The sequence below is a fragment of the Helianthus annuus genome, chromosome 14, assembly GCF_002127325.2.
Source record: "Helianthus annuus cultivar XRQ/B chromosome 14, HanXRQr2.0-SUNRISE, whole genome shotgun sequence".
NCBI classification, from domain to species: Eukaryota; Viridiplantae; Streptophyta; class Magnoliopsida; order Asterales; family Asteraceae; genus Helianthus; species Helianthus annuus.
The window spans coordinates 43,727,556-43,749,214 of record NC_035446.2 but is presented as its reverse complement, the minus strand read 5'-3'; the positions used below and the strand labels follow the sequence as shown (position 1 = coordinate 43,749,214).

Here is a 21,659-nt window from a genome sequence, read left to right as displayed (position 1 = left end):
AAACTGAGGAATCCGAATCTCATTTAGCCTAATCCAATCCCATTTTAATAGAAACCGAAACCGATTATTAAAAATTTCCAAAGCTAGGAACAAAAACCCGTAACCGGGTACGACTCCTAGAAATATGGTTTTGAGTATATTGGCAACACAAAATGGTTTAATAAATTTGTCATGGTTCAAATCCAATAAATAATCTGGCAGTCTCTTAGTGGAGGTGGAGGTGGTCGGAGGTAATGGTGGTAGAAGATAGTGGTGGCTTGCGGTGATGATGGTGGCAGTGGAGGAGAAGGAGGTGGAGGTGGTGATGGTGCCACATAAATAGCCAAGTCAACAAATGACAAAGTTGTGTCCACGTCATCAGCCACGTCAGCAAAAAAAAAAAACTAACTGGGTTATAACCCAGTTAGCAAAGGATCATTGGGGGCCAAAATCTTACAAGTTGGGATTGTCACATGGAATTTTTGAAGTTGGGATTATTAGTGGCCAACGAGTGAAACTTCGGATTATTAAAATCCAATAACCCTTTTTTTTGAACTTCAGTTACCTCTTATATATTTATTTCGAGTAGGCTTGTTTATGGAGCGTTTTTAACAAAAGTTCCGAGCTGGGTTGGTTGGGTATGCCGGACCAAGTGACCAACTAAATCATAACTTGCATCACGATGATTCAGATTATGTATTGAAACAACTGATTCTTAAAAGCGAGAGACGGTTAATCATTTATTAATTTCGTGAAAATAACGTTAAAAAGCGAGTGACAGTTAATCATGCCCTAATCGGCTTTTGTCCCAATTGCTGAGTGTTATGTGCCTTATGTCTAAGGCTTTATGCAAAACTAATATCGAGTCGGAAGGTCACTGGAAACAACCTCTCTATTCATACGGGGTAGAGGTAAAGCTATCTACATCTTACTCTTCTAAGATCCTACCTTAGATTTGCTATTAGTGGGATTTACTGAGTATGAGGATGATGAGGACGCTTCTAACCTTTAACTTTAATGGAGTCTACATACGACCCCTAAAAGCTAATAATTTTTTTATAAACGATTCACACTTATACTCCTAATTTGTATACGAAAGTTTAATAATAATTCTTTTCCTATAAGCGATCTACAGTACGACCCTCAAACTTCAATGGAGTTATAATAGGACCCTTGAAGTTTAATAAAGTTATTTTTCTTATTTCTTTAATAAATATTTGTTCTTTTATCTTTTTTTAATTGTTACTTATTTAATATTTAACTCTAGACATGTTTACTTAACCATGCTAATTGTTCGGTCGTTAAATTCTATAATATATCTCGTTAACATCCTCCTTCAAAAAACCAAATGATAAAAGTAAATAACATTTTTAACCCAATCCTGTTTAGTTCCATTGTCGTCGTATGTTTCCGTTAAAGTCCCTTTTGTTTTTGGCTTTGGTTTCTTCCTTTCATCCGAATTGCATTGCATTTGCATGTATTCAATAACAGGAAGGAAGAGATTTGAAAAATCCAAATGGGTGTGAATGGAAGAGGAGTTGTTTTGGTAATAATTGGGTTTGTTGTTTTGGCATCATCATCATCATCAGGCAATGTAAGGCGGGAATGTTGTGTGCATATGGTGTTAAATATGGTGACGGGAGTTCAACCACTGGTTATTTCGTCAATGACAATGTACAAATTGCCCAAGTTTCTGGAAACCGTCAAACTACACCTATGAGTGGGAATGTAATTTTGGGGTGAGTCTTTTTATGCTGTCTCTTACAATTTTGTCTAAAGTAAGCCTGGCAAAAGGGGTGGGTCTGGTCGGTCAAAATGGGTTGGGGTTCAAACGGGCCGTTTTAAAAAAGTATCACTTTGGTTCGGGTCAAAACAGGTTCCAACTTACTCGTAGGGCTGCAAACAAACCGAACGTTCAACGTACAGTTCGTGAACTGTTCGACGGGAAGTTCGTACGTGTTCGTTCGTTGAGTTAAATGAATGAACATGAACAGAGGTAGCATTCGTTCATTTATGTTCGTGAACGTTCAGTAACGTGTTCGTTTATGTTCGTTTGTGTTTGATAGTTCATTAACGTTTTTAGTATTAAATTTTATTTAAATACTTCAAAATTCCCGTCAAATAAAATATTTAATGAGTATCAGTGTATTTATATATTATATTATATTCATGAACGTTTGTTTGTGTTCGGTTGTTTCCATTTGTGTTCATGAATGTTTGTTTGCTTTCGTTGCCTAATTTAACATACGAATACACACGAATGCGCTTATTTTCTTAACGAACGAACACGAACATAAAACTCGTACAATATATATTTCCTTCACAAACAAACACGAACAAGGTGTTGTTCATGTTCGTTTGGTTCGTTTGCAGCCCTACGTACATGCAATTACATCTCTAAGTTGAAGAATATAGCCTAATTAGTACTAGAATTGCTTTTTTTTTTTTTTGAAAAAAAAAGGAATCAAGTCTTCGAGTTTACATGTAATGTTGATCACTTTATGATCCAAGATAGATGTGGGGCTAAGCAATCCGGGCAGCTAGGTTCGTCAGACCAAGCACTCGATGGGATTCTTGGGTTCGGGCAGTCGAATACATCGATGCTTCGGCTAAAAAGGTGCGAAAAATGTTTTCACATTGTTTGGATGGTAGAGGAGGAGGTGGCATTTTTGCTATTGGAGAGGTGGTGCATCCAAAGATAAAAACAACACCACTAATAGATGATCAGTAAGTTGTGTTTCTTTACATTTGCATTATGTTATATTGATTGTGAGTGAGATAGATGTGACCGGTTTCATGTGATTTACCCTAAAAAAATAAAACTTTGAAAAAGAAAAACAAAATAAAATCAGTGGTATATGAAGTTGTGGTATATATACATGTTGCAGGACACATTATAATATTGTACTGAAGTCTATTGATGTGAATGGTGAGGATATAAAACTTCCAACAAGTATACTTGACTTTATAAAGAAGCAAGCAGTTGTAGTTGATAGCGGTACGACTTTGGCTTATTTTCCTGATGAGGTTTACAACCAAGTCCAACTAATGGAAAAGGTATGCTAAAATATTTAAGCTCCATATGTAAGTTATCTATTTATTTTCTTAATATTTTTGGAATTTTTTAAATGTAATTGTTGATGATATTCTTTGACCCTAGATCATGGCTGCACAACCCGGAAAGAAGCCGCATGTAGTTGAGAATATGTTTAAATCCTACAAGTACTCGGGGAAGTACGGCTTCTTTTAACTAGTGTAAACAAACCAAGCCAAGCCCAAGCTCGAGCTTGGCGGTTTTAACTTAAGAGACCTAAAGCTCTAGTTTGACTCATTTCGAACTCTATTTCTAAAGCTCAAGCTCGGCTTGTGAATAGTTTTTTAAGCTCGAGCTAGATTTTTCAGCTCGATTAAATAAAGGAGCCGAGCCGAGTTGGCTCGTTTAAGTTCGAGCTCGAGCTCAACTTGGCTTGGCTCGATTACAACCCTATTGGCATTTGACCATTAATTTTTTATGGGTATCGGTGTTTTCTATTTTTTTTTTTTTTTTGTATTTTCAGTTCTACTTGTTTTGCTTACCATGCTTCGGAGGGTATCAATGTGTATACCCTGAAATTAATTTTGTAGCATTTAAAATTGTTTTTTGTAGCACATTCCCAATTTTTTGATTTCATACATATGTATTTCACATTTGACTTTTGACTTTTGAGTGTCAAAGAGCTGTTTACTTTGACTTTAAATATGACCAAAATGACTTATTTTGTCTTGTGTCTCCTGTTTGCAGCATCGATGATGGTTTTCCGGTTGTCAATTTACACTTTGCAAATTCACTTTCATTGAAAGTTTTACCCCATCAATATTTCTTCCAAGTTGAGGTATATATTTTGTGATATTAAGCATGAAAATAATCTGATCTATTGCTTGAATTTTAATAAAGATTTTGCATGATCCTCCCTCTTCAGGATGATGAATGGTGCATCGGTTTTCAGAACAGTAACCTTAAAGAAATAAACTTTGTTAGGAGGTAGTGTTTATATTCTTCTGTTAACAACTAAAACGGGTCAATTTGGGTAGAGGAAAAACGGGCTGGGTCGAGTTGAACCGTTAATCATTTACTTAATCTCATAAATAACTTAATTTGATGACTGTTATTATTATAGCAGCCATTTTTTGAATAAATCATTTTAAGAATATTGTAAAAACTTGATCATGTCATGGGGATATCTCTTTTACCCGAGCTTTTCATTTTAACCCGAGTGAACCCGCCTCACATGAATCGATGAATTTGACTCCTGTATAGTAGTTTTCATTTTTGGTTCAGTTGAACCAATTTGATTTAGTTTTAGCCCAATGGAATCTGAATTACCAAGTGCCTTTTGACTTTTAAAAGTCAAACTTACATTTCTTCAAAATAAAATTTGAGCATATAGTTTATTGCTTTTCTAATTTAAACAATGCTTTCGATTCATATACTTTGTGTAGATCAAAACTCAAAATAGTACTTCCTTCTACAATCAATGCAATTCTTGTCAGTTGTGAAGTTAGAATAGACACCTTTGACTCCTGAAAGTCAAATCTGAACCATATGAATATTTGAGCAGTATCATTTTAATTCGGTGTGGATTAGTATTGGGTTTAATCTGAAATTTTCCATTTTCTGTTCTATATGTAGATATTGTTCTATCAGATAAGTTGGTTACATACGATATGGAGAAAAAAGTAATCGGATGGACTGATTATGAGTGTAAGTACAATGTTTTGGCTGACCATCTAATAAGATAGGTTGATAAGGCCAACCCGTTTAAACCCATTTATAAAACATGTTTACAACCCACCAACCCGTTTACAACTTGATTACAAACCATCAACCTGCTTGGCTCGTTTAGATAAATGGGCTCACAGATTGTGTTCGGGTTACATGTTTTTAAGTGTGTATGGGTTGGGCTGGTTTCTTCGAGGCAAATAAATATATAGGTCGTATTGGTTCATCAATTCTACCAGCCAACCCGACATAATTGACACCCCTAGTATCTAGTAGCCGAAGAAAGCTGATTATTTAATCATCATTTTTTAATGAAATCTGTTCCAACACTACGGTGTGTCAATTTGGAATCATTGGGCAGCAGTTAAACGAATTCTTAGATATCTTCATGGTACAAGTAGTCATGGCCTTTTGATATCCCGATCTTCGTCTTCCACCTTACATGCTTATACAGATGCCGCATTTAATTCCTTGAGTGCCTTCTCTGATGCTGCTGATGCTGATTGGACAACTTGCCCAGATGACCGTCGATCCAGGGGGGTATGCAATATATCTTGGATCAAATTTAGTTTCATGGTCTGCACGAAAGCAGAAAACTGTATCATGGTCCTCTACGGAGTCTGAATACAAGGCACTAGCAGATACGGTCGCAGAATTGACTTGGCTCGAGACTTTGCTTTCGCGAACTTCGTGTTTTAGTGAAATCTGTTCCGACACTATGGTGTGACAATTTGGGGGCTACATATCTATCTGCTAATCTAGTGTTTCACGAGCGTACAAAGCACGTAGAAGTTGACTTTCACTTTGTTAGAGAAAAGGTTGCTCAAAGGAAATTATCGGTTCCGTTTATTTCAACGAATGATCAGATAGCCGACGTCTTTACCAAGCCTCTATCAACTCAACGATTTCTCATATTGAAGTCCAAGTTAAGAGTCGATGCCCGACCTTAGCTTGAGGGGGAATATTAGACGATATATTATATATAATATAGTTAGAGTGCCCTTGATGTAATTATATTATCTATATATGCATTGTAATTACCTAAATTGTAACATACAACAATACGTTCTTTTTACCAAAGCTAACTATTTTTTAATAAGCAATTTAGGTATTCGTGCGGTTTCAGGCTCGTCAAGCATCAAAGTGTGACGACGGGGGTAGCCCAAAGGCAAATAAAAACACTAATATGCAAAGAGCTTAAAAGGTTGAAAGGTTCATTGGATGAAAAGCTGAATAATGAGTGAATCGAGGAACAGTAACTAGTCATGTCCACCAACTCATCTCACCAACTCACGCTCACCAACTCACAAAGTCAGAGCAGGTCTGTACAGGCACATCCTATTAACCAGGGGTCCAAAGCCTTGAACCCCAAAAGGGGAAACCCTCCATAAGCAAACAGGTTCCACTAGTATAATCCATACCATTTCGAGAGATGTCTTCCACTATAAGAAGACAGCTCGAAGACACTTCCTAGACATTCCGAAAAGCAGAGATTCCTTAATCTCTTGTCATTCAAGAGTTCTTTGTCACCTCCAAAGTACTCTTCATCAGATTCATCTCATTTGCTCTCTTTTCTGGATTCGAGCTAGTCTCGAAGAAGGAACTTCAAAGCAAATATCTCAATCATACTAGTGAACCTCCTTCCACGTTTTGCAAACGTGGAGGGACCCCGCGACCTGCGTTAGGCAAAACTGAACCCTTCAGCCCTTTTGCCTGACCAGTTAAGCTACCATCCTCGGTCCTGTGTTTGTTGCATCAACAAGTTGGCGCCCACCGTGGGGCTACGCCGCTATTTCTCCTCAGAAGAGACCTGGTACGTGTAGCTCCTTTCGTTCAAAATCACCATGTCAGAAAGTGGATCTCCGGGGGAGGTGAACCAGGTTCCTAACACCTCTACCCCGGGAAGTGGTCAAGCTCGCACAACAGTAACAACGCCTTTTTCAACTCCGGGGAGTACACCCGAGTTCCTCACCTTTAACACACCAACCCCATCCAGATCTGGAGCTCCGTCTCCCAACGTTGGTGTGTCTGACACTCCTACACGCGTTGAACTTACCCCCGAGGGGGTCGCTAATAACTTCCTTGAGTTAAGATCACTCCTTAACCAACATGTGAACAGAGAAAGGGAAAAAGGTGTAAGGATCCGTCTCGATTACGACGAACCTGAACCAACGTTGTCTCCTGGGCCACCTCTACCACCCTTTGTTACAAGAGGTGAGGCCGGTCCCAGCAACCCTTCAAACTTTCATCCTTATTTGTCTACTATGACAAACCCAACTGTTCATCCTGTTCTTTCTTCCCAACCAACCGCTAGTGGTACTCCTCTGGGACACGAGTTAACCCTCGACCAACTCCTACAATCCCCAGTGACTAGTTGTCCCACTTCTCTGAATACCACATGGGAGCAAGCCCTGTCCGTGCTCCCTTTAGCACGAAGTGCTGTTGCCAACACCCCTCTTGGGGTAAGTTGCTCGGTTGGTCCTGGAAGCCTTCAAGGTTTCAATTTCGTGCCCAATGTGATGTCTCAGATGATGGCCCACTTCCCTTGGCAGCACTTCATCAATCAAGTGCTGGCCACTCAGGGAAACCAAGGCAATAATAACAACGGAGGCACGAGACCTGAAGAGGACTTGGCTAAACCTTACAAGCCAAGCAACCTTTCATGCTTTTCAAGACAGATAGCTGATTATGACTTCCAGTCAAAAATCAAAATGCCTGCCCACATCAAAACGTATGATGGGACCGAAGATCCAGAAGATCATCTTCAAATCTTCACTGGTGCTGCTCGAATAGAAAAATGGTCGAATGCTGAATGTTGCCTAATGTTCATGCAAACCCTCATTGGGTCAGCAAGAATTTGGTTCAACGATCTTCCTGCTCAAAGCATTCGAAGCTTTGATGATCTCAGCAGAGGTTTCCTGGCAAACTTCTCCCAACAAAGGAGATACGTCAAAGACGCGACTGTAATCTTCCAAATAAAACAACGAGATGATGAGAGCCTACGAGCATTCATTGAACGGTACAAGAAAGAAGGGTTAACCTACGTGGGGGCTGATGAGAAAATGAGGGTTGCCGGTTTTATGAACGCCATAACCTCTAAGTATCTCACACGAGACTTCAACAAATCTCTACCCAAAACCTTGGAAGAAGCCCTTGAAAGAGCCGAGGCTCACATCCGAGGAGAAGAAGCTGTTGACATCAAGGAACAAAGGAAAAGGGGTTCTGGCTGGCGAAGTAGCAGTCCAGCTAGAAAAAGAGGTAACTTCAACTCTTACGACAGACGCCCAAAGGGTTCAGACCCTCGAAGGGTTGAAGGGCGTAACCCTTCAAGCAGAGATAAAAACATGAGTTTCACTCCTCTCACCAAAACCCCTCAGGAGATCCTGGCAACGGAAGAGGTCAAGCAAAACTTCAGACCTCCCAGGCCTCTTCCCAAAAGTCGAAAAAACGAAAACTCCACTCAGTTCTGTGAATTCCATGAAGAAAAGGGACATCACACCAATGATTGCTTCCAGCTGAAAAAGAGAATTGAAGAGGCCGTCAAGTCGGGAGAACTTGCCCACTTGGTAAAAGGAGTTCGAGACAAGATGGCTGAAAGCAAAGGTAAGGAAGTAAACATGGTGTACTCTGATGACAAGGCCCCTTACAAGAAACAGCGCTTGGAAGCTTGGGAGCTTCAGTGTGTCTGCTTCCCCCCAACGGAGAAGGACCCACTGCCTGGCCCTCTTGTGGTCGAAGCCCTCGTGGGGACCTTACAAACATGAAAAGCATACATAGACACAGGAGCAGCCACTGAAATCATGTTCGAAAAGTTCTTTAACCGATTAAGCAATGAGGAGCGTTCAAGGCTTCAACCCTCCGGGACTTCTATAAAAGGTATCGCTGATATAACCTTGAAGCCTTTGGGCCAAATAACTCTTAACGTATGTTTCAGGGAAGGTTTAAAGGAAAGGACTCGATCACTAACCTTCGTGGTTATCAACATCCCTTCCAACTATGATGTGATCATAGGGAGGCCCGGACAATGTGCATTTTACATGGCTGTATCTATTGGCCATGGCACTGTCAAGTTCCCCACCGAGAGAGGGATTGCAACCCTCCAACCCTCTCAGGAAGCCTACCTGATCGAAGGAGAAAGTCCCGATGACGAGAAAGACAAGCAGGGGTTAGTAATCAACCCTAAGTACCCCGAACAGCGGATAAGGGTCAACCCCAACCTTTCTCAAGAAACTCTTTCATACCTTGAAAAGTTGCTAAAACACCACAGCGATGTATTCGCCTGGTCCCCCGAAGACATGACCGGGATTCCTCGAAGCATTGCTGAACATGAGCTAAGGATACCACCAAACGTCAAGCCAGTGGTGCAGAAGAAAAGAAGCCTGGCACCCGAAAGAAGCCTAGCAGCTTGCCAAGAGGTTGAAAAACTCGTATCAGCTGGCATTCTTCGAGAAGTTAAGTACCAGTCATGGATTGCTAATCCTGTTATGGTTCGAAAACCTGATAACTCTTGGAGAATGTGTATAGATTTCAAAGATCTTAACAAGGCTTGTCCTAAAGATTGTTACCCACTCCCAGAAATTGATCTCAAGGTTGATTCACTCACGGGATACCCGTTCAAATGCTTCCTCGATGCATACAAAGGTTATCATCAGATCCTCATGAAAAAAGAAGACGAAGAAAAAACGGCTTTCCACACCGACAAGGGCATTTTCTGCTACCAAAAAATGCCTTTTGGCCTCAAGAACGCGGGAGCCACTTACCAACGGCTCGTCGATAAAGCCTTCGAAAGCCAGATTGGAAGAAACATGGAAGCATATGTCGATGACCTGGTGATCAAAAGCAAAACCGAATACCAGATGCTTGATGACATCCAAGAAACCTTCAAGAATCTTAGAAAAATCAACATGAAGCTTAACCCTGAAAAATGTTCGTTTGGGTTTGATGAAGGAAAATTCTTGGGTCATATTGTGGGAAAGCAAAGCATCAAGGCCAACCCCAACAAAGTAAAGGCTGTTCTCGAAGCTAAACCGCCAAGAACCAAGAAGGAGGTTGAAAGCTTGAATGGGAAGCTTGCAGCCTTGAAACGTTTTACATCAAAACTGGCCGAAAGATCTCTACCATTCTACAAAACACTCAAGAATTGTTCAGATAAGAGAGATTTCAGATGGACCGATGAGGCTGAGGAAGCTTTTAATCAAATGAAGCAGCACCTTGCTTCACTGCCAGATATCGCAGCACCGGAAACCGGGGAGCTCATATCGGTGTACCTCTCAGTCGCTGATGAAGCCATCAGTGCCGTCCTAACCATTGAAAGGGATAAGGCTCAGGTACCCGTCTATTTTTTCAGCAAAACTTTAAAACTGGCTGAAACCAAATATCCTCCCCTTGAAAAATTAGCCCTAGCCTTGGTCCAAACAGCCAGAAGGCTTAGAAGGTACTTCCAAGCACATCCTATACAAGTGGTCACTGACCAACCCGTTAAGAACGTGCTTGAAAAACCTGAAAACTCGGGAAGATTGGCAAAATGGGCAGTGGAACTAGGTGAACATAACATCACCTATGTCCCACGAAAAGCAATCAAAGCTCAGGTTTTGGCTGACTTTCTAATAGAAATCCCAAGCCAAAAGACTGAGGAAGTAAACACCACAACCACTGAACCCTCCAACCCTGAAGCCTGGAAACTGTTCACAGACGGGGCTTCAAGCGTTGAAGGGTCAGGAGCTGGTATAATCTTAATCAACCCTGAAGGGTTAGAATTCACATATGCTCTTCGTTTCAACTTTCAGACCACCAATAACGAGGCTGAATACGAAGCACTGATTGCTGGTCTCCGGCTAGCCAAAGAAATGAAAGTCAACAAGCTTGAAGTGTTCACTGATTCACTATTGGTATCAAGCCAAGTCAATGACAGCTATGTTGCCAAAGAGCCCAACATGAGAAGGTACAAAGAAAAATCCAAGGAATTAATGAACACCTTTCAAGCATGCAACATCAAACAAATTCCAAGATCCCAAAACAAAAAGGCAGATGCCTTAAGCAAATTAGCATCCCTCACATTCGCCCACCTCACAAAAAAGGTGTTGGTTGAAGTGTTGAAGGCTCGCTCAATTGATGAATTGGAAGTACAAGATGTGGTCACCGAGGAAGGTCCAAATTGGATGACTCCCATAAAGAAGTTCCTTCAAAACAATGAACTACCCAACGACCAAATGGAAGCCGAAAGGGTAAAGATCAAAGCAAGACAATATGTGTTGCAAGGAGAAATCCTCTATAAAAAAGGATACCTTGCACCATTACTAAGGTGTGTGGGCCCTGAACAAAGCAAATATTTGGTCAAAGAAGTGCATGAAGGAATATGTGGAGCTCATTTTGGAGCTAGATCGGTGGTCGCAAAGCTCATGAATTTGGGATATTTCTGGCCTTCAATGCATCGTGACACCGCTGAGCAACTAAGGAAATGCGATGCCTGCCAAATCCACTCACCGATACCAAAAAGTCCCAAACACGACTTGGTCCCCATAACCTCAGCATGGCCATTCTATAAATGGGGAATGGACATTGTCGGTCCATTCCCTCCAAGCAAAGGGGGAGTAAAATTCCTATTGGTAGCAATCGACTACTTCAGCAAATGGCCAGAGGTTAAACCCCTTGCCAAAATCACAGGAAAACAAGTCATAGACTTTGTTTGGGAGAATATCATATGTCGCTATGGGTTACCGGGGGTAATCGTCACCGATAATGGGAAACAATTCGCCGAGAAACCCTTCAGCCTTTGGTGCAAGGAGTACAGAATCAACCAAATCTTCAGCTCAGTGGCCTACCCGCAATCAAACGGCCAGGTTGAAAGAACCAACAGAAGTATTGTAGAAGGTATCAAGACAAGATTGGGGAGATATGAAAGTAATTGGCTGGAGGAATTGCCTAGCGTTTTATGGGCAATCAGAACGACGGAAAAAACAAGTCACAAAAAGACACCGTATAGCTTGGTATTCGGATCCGAAGCCGTAATCCCAGCTGAAATAGGAGTTGTAACCCAACGAGTTGTCAACATGGATCCCAATGTAAACACACAAGAGACCATGTTGAACTTGCAACTCCTAGAAGAAGCCCGGGATCAAGCAGCAATACAAGAAGCCAAGTACAAACAAAGGATGGAGGCCTATTACAACAAAAAGGTCAAGAACGAAAGATTCAAGCCAGGGGACCTAGTCCTCAGAAACAATGAAGCCAGCAAAAAGGAAAACCAAGGGAAACTAGGCCCAAAATGGGAAGGTCCTTACACCATCCTCGAAGCACACAAGGGCGGATCCTATAAGCTGGCAGATTCAGAAGGCAAAAGGCTTCCAAGGCACTGGAACGGAAAAACCCTTAGAAGGTTTTATGTTTAGAAAGTTTGGTTTGTAGCAAAACAAAAACCTTTTGTAAAAGCAAATGTTGCTTGAATGAATGAAGTTACTTTATCAAACTTGTCTTTCTATCCTAATATCAGGTTGAGAACCTAGCAAAAAACTCCATGGCAAGGGCCATGTAAGGGGATGAGCTCCCAGGCCATATCGCTCAATAGGTTCAAGGGTTGAATGGACCTATATAAGGGGTGAGTTCCTAAATCAATACAACTCCATGAGACTTATCAAAGAAAAATAATAGTGTCTCATAGACAGGTTTGAACAGCCTACACCAATCGTTCCTTAAGTCTAAAAAATGTACCCAATAAACAGACTTACGAAATCAAACAAATCACAACGAAATAAAAGAAAAGGATAGATACTACGTCTTGATGATAAACACTAAGGCAAAGTGACTGCAGCACTGAACCCTTTAAAGTGTAAAAAACATAAAGACAAAGTAAACAAAGACAAGGCAAGAAAATAAAAATAAACAAGCCCATCAACCAAACATACAAACCAAATCAGAAGCTACCCAGTGTTCAACCAACAGATACTTAGCTTGAAAGGTTAAAGGCTTCAACCCAGCAGCAACCATACAAAAAAGCTTGAAGGGTTGAAACCCCATAAAACAAACCAAGCAAGTAAAATAAACAAAAACACCAAACCATCATGTCATAGTCAGAAAGGCCATAAAAGACCTTCATCAGATAGTCAAAGCAAGCCCTAGTGACTTGCAGATAAAACTAATGTTCAACAGCCATATAGGCCCAACCAACCATGGGAACCTTAAGGGTCCCCAAAACCTAAACATTGTTTAAAATATTACAAAACATTAAAGTGTTTGCTAAGAAAGCTACGAATAAATGTCAGTTGCCAGAGGGCTTAGAACCTTCACCCTTAGACTTTTTAGCTTTCTTTGTCTTCTTCCCCTTCACACCTTCTTCACCACCAACCGCCGAGGTTTCCAAACCAGCATCTTTCGAGGTTTCAGGCAGACTGGAAAGGGTATCATCACTGTCCCCGGAGTAAGACCTCTTCCTCGACAAAGAGCCCAAAACCTCAGCACAAACCTTCTCATTCAACCCTTCAGGCTTCAATCCCTGTAAAACAGACAAAGGCTTACCAAAGCAGGAGGATACCTCATGAATATAAGGGTAAGTTAGCCTCTCCATCTGCTCAACAGAAGCCTTGAAAACATCAGAAGCCTCGGGGCGATACATGGGTGACTTCTCCAAAGGTTGCCCAGATTCATGAAGTTTATAACCAGCAGCAAGGCCTTGATGCTTCCCCAGGTTCAGCAGCTTTGTGTAAACATCACCAAGGGCAGAGTTAAACTCCTTGGAATGCAAAAGGTAAGTCACAACCTGCTGGAACCCATGCTCAACCAACCATTGATTATCCGCAGTCACCTGACCAACGGAAGCCTTCAACCCCTCCTTTTCTTCACGAAAAGCCTTCTGCTGGACAGACAAGGCCTCTCGATCAGCCTTCAACTTCAGCAAATTAGCTTCAAAGCTCTTCTTCAAGTCACCCATCTCAATAGCATGCATCTTCTTCAAATCCTCAATCTCCTTCTTCCAAGCTGCCTCCTTCTCTGCAAACCCAGCCACTTCCTTCTTCATCGATGCAAGGGAGGATTTCATTTTGTCTTTCTTTTTAGAGAAATCCTCATACTCCCGCATCCTTTGGCGAAAGCGTGTAATCCCTTGGGGAAGCATGGCTGCAAGGTTGCAAGTAGTTAAAACCATGCGAGCTAACATAGTGTCATCATCCATCTCAGCAATAGCTTCACGAACGGAAGGAGGAGCAAGATGACTAAGAGCATCTTCACAAACAGCAGCATCCTTAAAAGTGTCATCATTCTTAACCAACCAAGAAGGCACATAAGTGCCCTCAGGGTTCAACCCTTCAACGTCTCTACTCGACGATTCTTGAACAGGGGTAGCAACACCCTTCTTCCCTCTAACCTTCTTACCACGAACAACTAATTCCTTCTCCTTCTCAACCTCTGCCTCAACCTGATCCTCAGAAACCTCGATGTCATCACTCAAATCCACTGGCTCAGTGGAAGTGGATTGAGGAGTAGCTTTCAGTAAACGACGAGATAACCGGCGAGTTGAAGGCTTGGAAACATTGGACTTGGTAAAACCCTTCACGTTTTCAACACTGACATAACCTGAACCCTCATACCTTTGCTCAGAAGTCCTCACAACAACATTTTCACCCGGAACAGTCGGAGCATCCTCAAAAACCACATCGGACGTATCGTCACTCTTGATGAAGTCCAAAGCAGACATAACTGCCAAAAAACAAATAAAGAAAATAAGTCACAAACAAAGTAAGACAAAAAGGCATAGGGGAGAAAATGCATACCAAGGCCATTTCTCATCAACACCGGATCCCGATCAACCTTTGCCCAAATATTACTAACCCCTAAAAGCACTAACAAATGTTCGGGAAAAGGACGAACCCTGGAAGGGCACCCCCGAATGGCTGAAAGAAAGGCATCATTTAATTCAGACTCGGAAGGCTCCGGATCGTTGAGAACAGCATCCGGATGCCTCCACACCATTTTGAAAGGAATGATGGATTCAGAAACCTAGAAAAACGTATTCTTCCATGATCCAAGGGTCGTAACCATGGAGGAAACGAGACAAGTTTCAACCTTTGTGTTCTCAAAAGTAAACCAATCACCGTTTTTGGCTAACCGGAAGAACCTCCGAAAGAGCAACAACGAAGGATCATAACCTAAAGCACGACACAGCACTTCAAAGTGCAAAACCCTAGCCATTCCTTTCGGGTGCACTTGCCCAAAAGACACTCGATAATACTCAAGCACATTCAGAACAAAAAACGAAAAAGGGTAACGAAGATTAGACCACTCAAAATGCCGACAGTACAGAGCAATAAAACCAGGAATCGGTTTGTCAATGGAAGCATCGCAAGCAGGGGCGGTTGGATTAAACTGTTTATCAATACCATGTTCAAGACAAAACAGGTCAACCTCCTCTTGTGTCAATCGAGAAAATGACCTCGCTAAATCCTTAAGGGCACCCATGATCGGAAAAAAGTAAAAGTGAAAATGGAGAAGAAACTAACCTGAGAAGAGGAAAACTGTGAATGATTGAAGGGAAAATGATGAAGTTTTGTAACCGTAAAAATGAATATAAGAGTAAAGTAAGGGTATTAAAGATAAAAATAAAAATCTCTGCCAATCCGCCGCCTGACACATGTCCAATCAACTGTCAAATCGATTAAATTTCAAAATTCAAAAAAGTAACCGCCTCAAACCCTTCAAGCCTCCAAACAACGAACCCTTGAAGCCTTTACAAGACATGCATAAAAGTCAGAAGTCTTTGAGCATAATACCCCAAAAACCTCTGACTTGGGGGGCTGACGACGGGGGTAGCCCAAAGGCAAATAAAAACACTAATATGCAAAGAGCTTTAAAGGTTGAAAGGTTCATTGGATGAAAAGCTGAATAATGAGTGAATCGAGGAACAGTAACTAGTCATGTCCACCAACTCATCTCACCAACTCACGCTCACCAACTCACAAAGTCAGAGCAGGTCTGTACAGGCACATCCTATTAACCAGGGGTCCAAAGCCTTGAACCCCAAAAGGGGAAACCCTCCATAAGCAAACAGGTTCCACTAGTATAATCCATACCATTTCGAGAGATGTCTTCCACTATAAGAAGACAGCTCGAAGACACTTCCTAGACATTCCGAAAAGCAGAGATTCCTTAATCTCTTGTCATTCAAGAGTTCTTTGTCACCTCCAAAGTACTCTTCATCAGATTCATCTCATTTGCTCTCTTTTCTGGATTCGAGCTAGTCTCGAAGAAGGAACTTCAAAGCAAATATCTCAATCATACTAGTGAACCTCCTTCCACGTTTTGCAAACGTGGAGGGACCCCGCGACCTGCGTTAGGCAAAACTGAACCCTTCAGCCCTTTTGCCTGACCAGTTAAGCTACCATCCTCGGTCCTGTGTTTGTTGCATCAACAAAGTGAAAGATGAAGAATCCGGAAATGTGTATGAGGTCGGTGCCCAAGATATTTCTTCTTCACGTTATAGATGCAACTCGAGAATGGTTTTGGGGTTGCTCTTCGTCCTTGTAGCTGCTTGCTTGGTCAACTAGACCACCAAATATGGGCTTGTATTTGCTTAAAACCCATGAGAGACCAGTTGGGTTTTTGGGTCATGTACATATTCTTCAAGATGTGTATATATTCATTACCAATTGTTTAGTTGTATGTAGTTATTTTGTTAGCATCTTTCTGTTGGGTAGAATTTGTTAAAATTTCGTTACAATTGAAATTTGAAGGTAAATGAATTGGAAATGATATGAGTTTTTGGTTTGGGCTGTAATCTATGTAACACTAATTAGATGGTTGCCGTTCTAAAACAAACTAATTAAATGGTTAAACCAATCCATGTAACACTAATCCGGAAAGACCTTAACATTGCATAAGGGGAAACTAGTATTTCTGATAACATGGATACTAATATGCACAAAATGCAACATATAAATTATATCAAACAAGACATAAAATCAACCCTTTTTATGTACTAATATTGAAAAAAGTGTGTTTCTCTGTATAATTTTGATTTTCAGGACTAAGAGGGTGTTTGGGGTTGAGTTTTGAAAATAGATTATACGTTTTGAATAATCAGAATCAGATAATTAACTGTAACAAAGCGTGATGTTGAAAGATAGTGTTTAGATATAATTATGTTGCTTGATATCACAGTAATTAGATAATCAACTATTTGAGTGTTTGGCAAATATATATTTAAAAAAATAAACAAGTGAAAAAATTTTTCTAAACGCAAATAATCAATTTTTTGAAAACTGCGTTTTGTTGCAGTAGGGGGAGCTGTTTTTGGAAAACTGCGTTTTGTAACTTTCTAAACGCAAATAATCAATTTTTTAATTATTTTACCAAACACTCAAAACTGATTATTTACGATTTCAAAACTCAATAATCTAAAAATCTCCTTCAAACCTCAACCCCAAACACCCTCTAAATGAGCTTAAATGTACAAAAGAAACAAATTAACGACAAAAAAATCAGCATAAATACAAGAAAGAGGAATTGAGGCAACATGCCTAACCTTCAAGCTACACCCTAAGACCAAAACAACAAACCAGAAGACAAGCACGTGGTCGTGCCCCACTCTAGAGTCCATGCAGAACAAGACACACAAAGCAGACAAGAGACACGTGGCCATGTCCCATGCACACGAGGCCGTGGTCAACTTCCAGATATGAAGAATCTCCCAAAGGATCCCAGAGTACTGATCACGGGGCCGTGTCTACTGACACACGGGACCGTGTGTGCATATGTAACACCCTAACACGCTTTAACGGAAAAGACGCAGCGGAAATTCGTACCATAAAAATTTCTTTCATTTAAAACGTTTCGACCTACTTGCAAATTCATTATAAATTACCTTCTTACAATATATGCATCTTTTGTACTCGTTTACAAAATAAAAGCATAACTTAAAACTATCATTTTTCATAATCAAGCATTCCCGTACAATCTATCTTGTGACTCGGTCTTTGATCGCTACACCTCATGTGATAATCTGTGATTCGTACAACCTGCACCCACCACATATATTCACAACATTAGTATACGTTATATACGAGCAAGATTCTTAATCATGTAACCTTATTACGTTCTATCCACATCTACTTTCCATCACATCATCCTTCTAGAATAGTTTATTCCATCCGGGTGTCTAATCCTTGACGAAACTTCAATGTGGTACCTGCACTACATTCCTTCTCGAGACACACTGTTAGTAACATCATTACTTAATTGTGTTGCAATCACGTATGCAATACATACATAACTATGTACATACATTCCTACACACATACATACATACATACATACATACATACATACATACATACATACATACATACATACATACATACATACATACATACATACATACATACATAACATACATACATACATACATACATACATACATACATACATACATACATACATACATACATACATACATACATACATACATACATACATACATACATACATACATACATACATACATACATACATACATACATACATACATACATACATACATACATACATACATACATACATACATACCATACATACATACATACATACATACATACATACATACATACATACATACATACATACATACATACATACATACATACATACATACATACATACATACATACATACATACATACATACATACATACATACATACATACATACATACATACATACATACATACATACATACATACATACATACATACATACATACATACATACATACATACATACATACTACATACATACATACATACATACATACATACATACATACATACATACATACATACATACATACATACATACATACATACATACATACATACATACATACATACATACATACATACATACATACATACATACATACATACATACTACATACATACATACATACATACATACATACATACATACATACATACATACATACATACATACATACATACATACATACATACATACATACATACATACATACATACATACATACATACATACATACATACATACATACATACATACATACAACATACATACATACTACATTACATTAACATTACATACATACATACATACATACATACATACATACATACATACATACATACATACATACATACATACATAACATACATACATACATACATTTACATACATACATACATACATACATACATACATACATTACATACTACATACATACATTACATTACATACATACATACATACATACATACCATACATACATACATACATACTACATACATTACATACATACATACATTACATACAAACTACCTACAAACATACCTATCATAAAAGCGGATCATATTCTACACACGTGCATTCCTCACTCACACGTACCTGTACTTACATAATTACATAAACTCATTCGTACATACATACTAACTCGTATTCATGATTACTTATTAGCTTAAGCGTATTGGGAAGAAGTTAAATCAATACATACATACCCGCATACTTAGTTCATTACTTCGCATACTCGATCCCTCAACCCGATCTTACCACATGTCATAAATGCTTTTAACATGCCCTTCGGGTATGTTTCAAATCTTAAGAATGAGTTCCGAACTCACTCGTAACTTACCAAGCCTTTCGTTAGGGTTGAGGAACATTATAAAGACTTAGCGAGGCTTGGAATGGGTCCACGGGGTCCGCAACCGAAGGAAAAACAAAGAAATCCACAAATTTTAAATTTGTATCTGACCTCCACCGTAAGCTACGGTGGCTACCGTAGCTTACAGTGGTCACAAAAAGCTTACGGCAGTTAGATACTGCCTTACGGCAGAAAACAAGTCCAGCACCCACCGTAACTTACGGTGGGCACCGTAAGCTACGGTGGTGCCCAGTTCAGCTCCCCAATTTGATACTAAAACTCGCATAACTCGTTCGTTTTGCATCCGTTTCACATGAAAACTGTTCCTAAACATCCGTAAAACGATTCCTTACGTATTAGACTAAGAATCCTTCCCCGGGTCCCTAATCATTACCCGTATTATTACCGTTAGCTTACTTATTCTTATTTATTCGACCCGTTTGGTCCCACAAACTACCTTCAACTATCTATATCAATACTTATCTTAATACTTTCAATTATTTCATACCGTACATAGCTTCCCTTCATTTACAAACAAGAAAGTCCTTATGTATACTAAGAAGTGAGTCGTAAGTCACTTACCTTAAGCGTTAGTGTTCATGCTTGCTCCCTCGCCTCCGCTTGACCCGTTAGCTTTCCATACTTGAGTCCATGTCAGATTTGGGGTTCCTATCCTTTCAAGTCATTATGCCCATACCATAGTTAGTTCGCATGTTCATTCATATCACATCCATTTCCAACTCTTAACTACATAGACTCTTATTAGTCGAACTTTATCATGGATAAGACATGAATTGACAACCACATTGTTCAACATTCACTTAATCAAAGTTATTATCTTACATACGTTCATGACATAACTCCAACATTATCACTTACCATAAGCTATTCATTTCACACTCGTACACATTCACTTTTAATTACCATAAATCTAGCGCATCAAATACATGGCGAGCATCACACCATTGAAGCATAAAGTACAAGTTCCTAATGCATAAATTTACCAAACCATACCTTCAATTCGAATTCTCATATGGACTCTATTGTAAACATACTTAACATAGTATTTTGCTAATGACTACACTATGGACGCTTTCTATACATACCTACCCACAACTTTCATATAATTTCACAATTTGTTCTCTTAGGCATTTCATCAAACACTTGGCGGGTTTCGCATTCGTAACACATTATGTACAAGCTTTTAAAGCGTGATTCCTACTAATTCTTCACATAACTTATTAACAATCAATCAAGTTTATAACAATATTTCATCCTAACTAGGAACATATGATTGTGACATCAATTAGTCATAACAAGATCATCAACAACAACCAATTAAGAAGTAGAAACCTCAAAATTTCTAGTCATTCCTTGACATGCAAGTGGGTTTTGCTTAAATCCATGTTCATATTCAAAATTCAACATATCTTGATGTCTACACAACTATGGCAACCATCATTCATACTAGATTCATCATTACATTCACGAATTATACTAAACCCACTAAATCAAACATCACCAAATTGCAAAATTCGACTTACTTGATGTAGGAAATACTTAGGTGATCATTAATCCATGTTCCTTCTTGGATTTGAGCTACAATTAACCCCTCAATTTGGTGATCCTCATGATTAGGGTTTATGAACCTTCAAGGAGCTCTTGGCTCCTTCTCGAACACACGTACGTGTGTGTGTATTTGTGTGTTTATTTCACATATATTAACTCAACTTTCTTATTAACCCACTTTTAGTCCCTTGTGTTAGCCACTAAAGCATAAATGGGTACAACTTTAGTCATTTAGTACTTCTAACCACACACACACTTAACTAGGTTAAATAACCTAGTTATTCATTTCGTGCTAAGTCATATAAGAACACATGGCAATTATAAACATTCGGGTTTTGGGATGTTACAAATCTACCCCCCTTAAGGAAGGTTTCGTCCCCGAAACCTTTCTCGTTCCTTCTCTTACCTTTCTATTGTACTCATTTAATGAGCACATTACAACATAATTCATTCGGGGTCCTTGCAAAAGTCTTAACCATGAATAATTATGATCGTACGCATTGCGATCTTCTTAGATTAGTAATTTACTTTCATAATCACACGAGATTCAGGGTCTGATCCAGAGCTCTTATTAGTGTCTTTCATTTTATATTGCCAGTTTCTAGTACATACTATCACTAACATTTCATTCAGTGAACCTTTTTCCAAATGTACACAATTATTACTCGTATAGACCTAAGGTCACAACTCGTTTCTAGCTTC

At 39.5% G+C, this 21,659-nt stretch overlaps 1 protein-coding gene across 3 annotated transcripts; it reads left to right on the top strand.

Annotated features, from left to right (window-relative positions):
* On the top strand, positions 1-5,844 carry LOC110921831 (aspartic proteinase-like protein 2). 3 transcript variants are annotated; one of them, XR_004879044.1, is made up of 8 exons: positions 1-1,718; positions 2,495-2,706; positions 2,868-3,036; positions 3,140-3,213; positions 3,761-3,851; positions 3,939-4,000; positions 4,649-4,720; positions 5,193-5,839. XR_004879044.1 is itself a non-coding variant. In XM_035982862.1 (7 exons), the coding sequence occupies exons 2-7, from the start codon at positions 2,606-2,608 to the stop codon at positions 4,665-4,667; spliced, it is 516 nt and encodes a 171-aa protein (XP_035838755.1). In that variant the 5' UTR covers positions 1-1,718; positions 2,495-2,605; the 3' UTR covers positions 4,668-5,844. The 3 variants fall into 3 exon arrangements, 2 of the variants coding, with proteins under 2 accessions (XP_035838755.1, XP_035838756.1); XM_035982862.1 differs by having other exon boundaries at positions 4,649-5,844; XM_035982863.1 differs by having other exon boundaries at positions 2,491-2,706; positions 4,649-5,836.
* Positions 5,845-21,659: the final 15,815 nt, after the last annotated feature.

Excerpts from the sequence above, each read along its gene's own strand:
- LOC110921831 (XM_035982862.1), top strand. The coding sequence starts at position 2,606 with ATGTTTTCACATTGTTTGGATGGTAGAGGAGGAGGTGGCATTTTTGCT. Across the intron at positions 2,707-2,867 it reads ACACCACTAATAGATGATCA|GACACATTATAATATTGTAC; the intron begins GTAAGTTGTGTT and ends TACATGTTGCAG. Across the intron at positions 3,852-3,938 it reads AATATTTCTTCCAAGTTGAG|GATGATGAATGGTGCATCGG; the intron begins GTATATATTTTG and ends CTCCCTCTTCAG.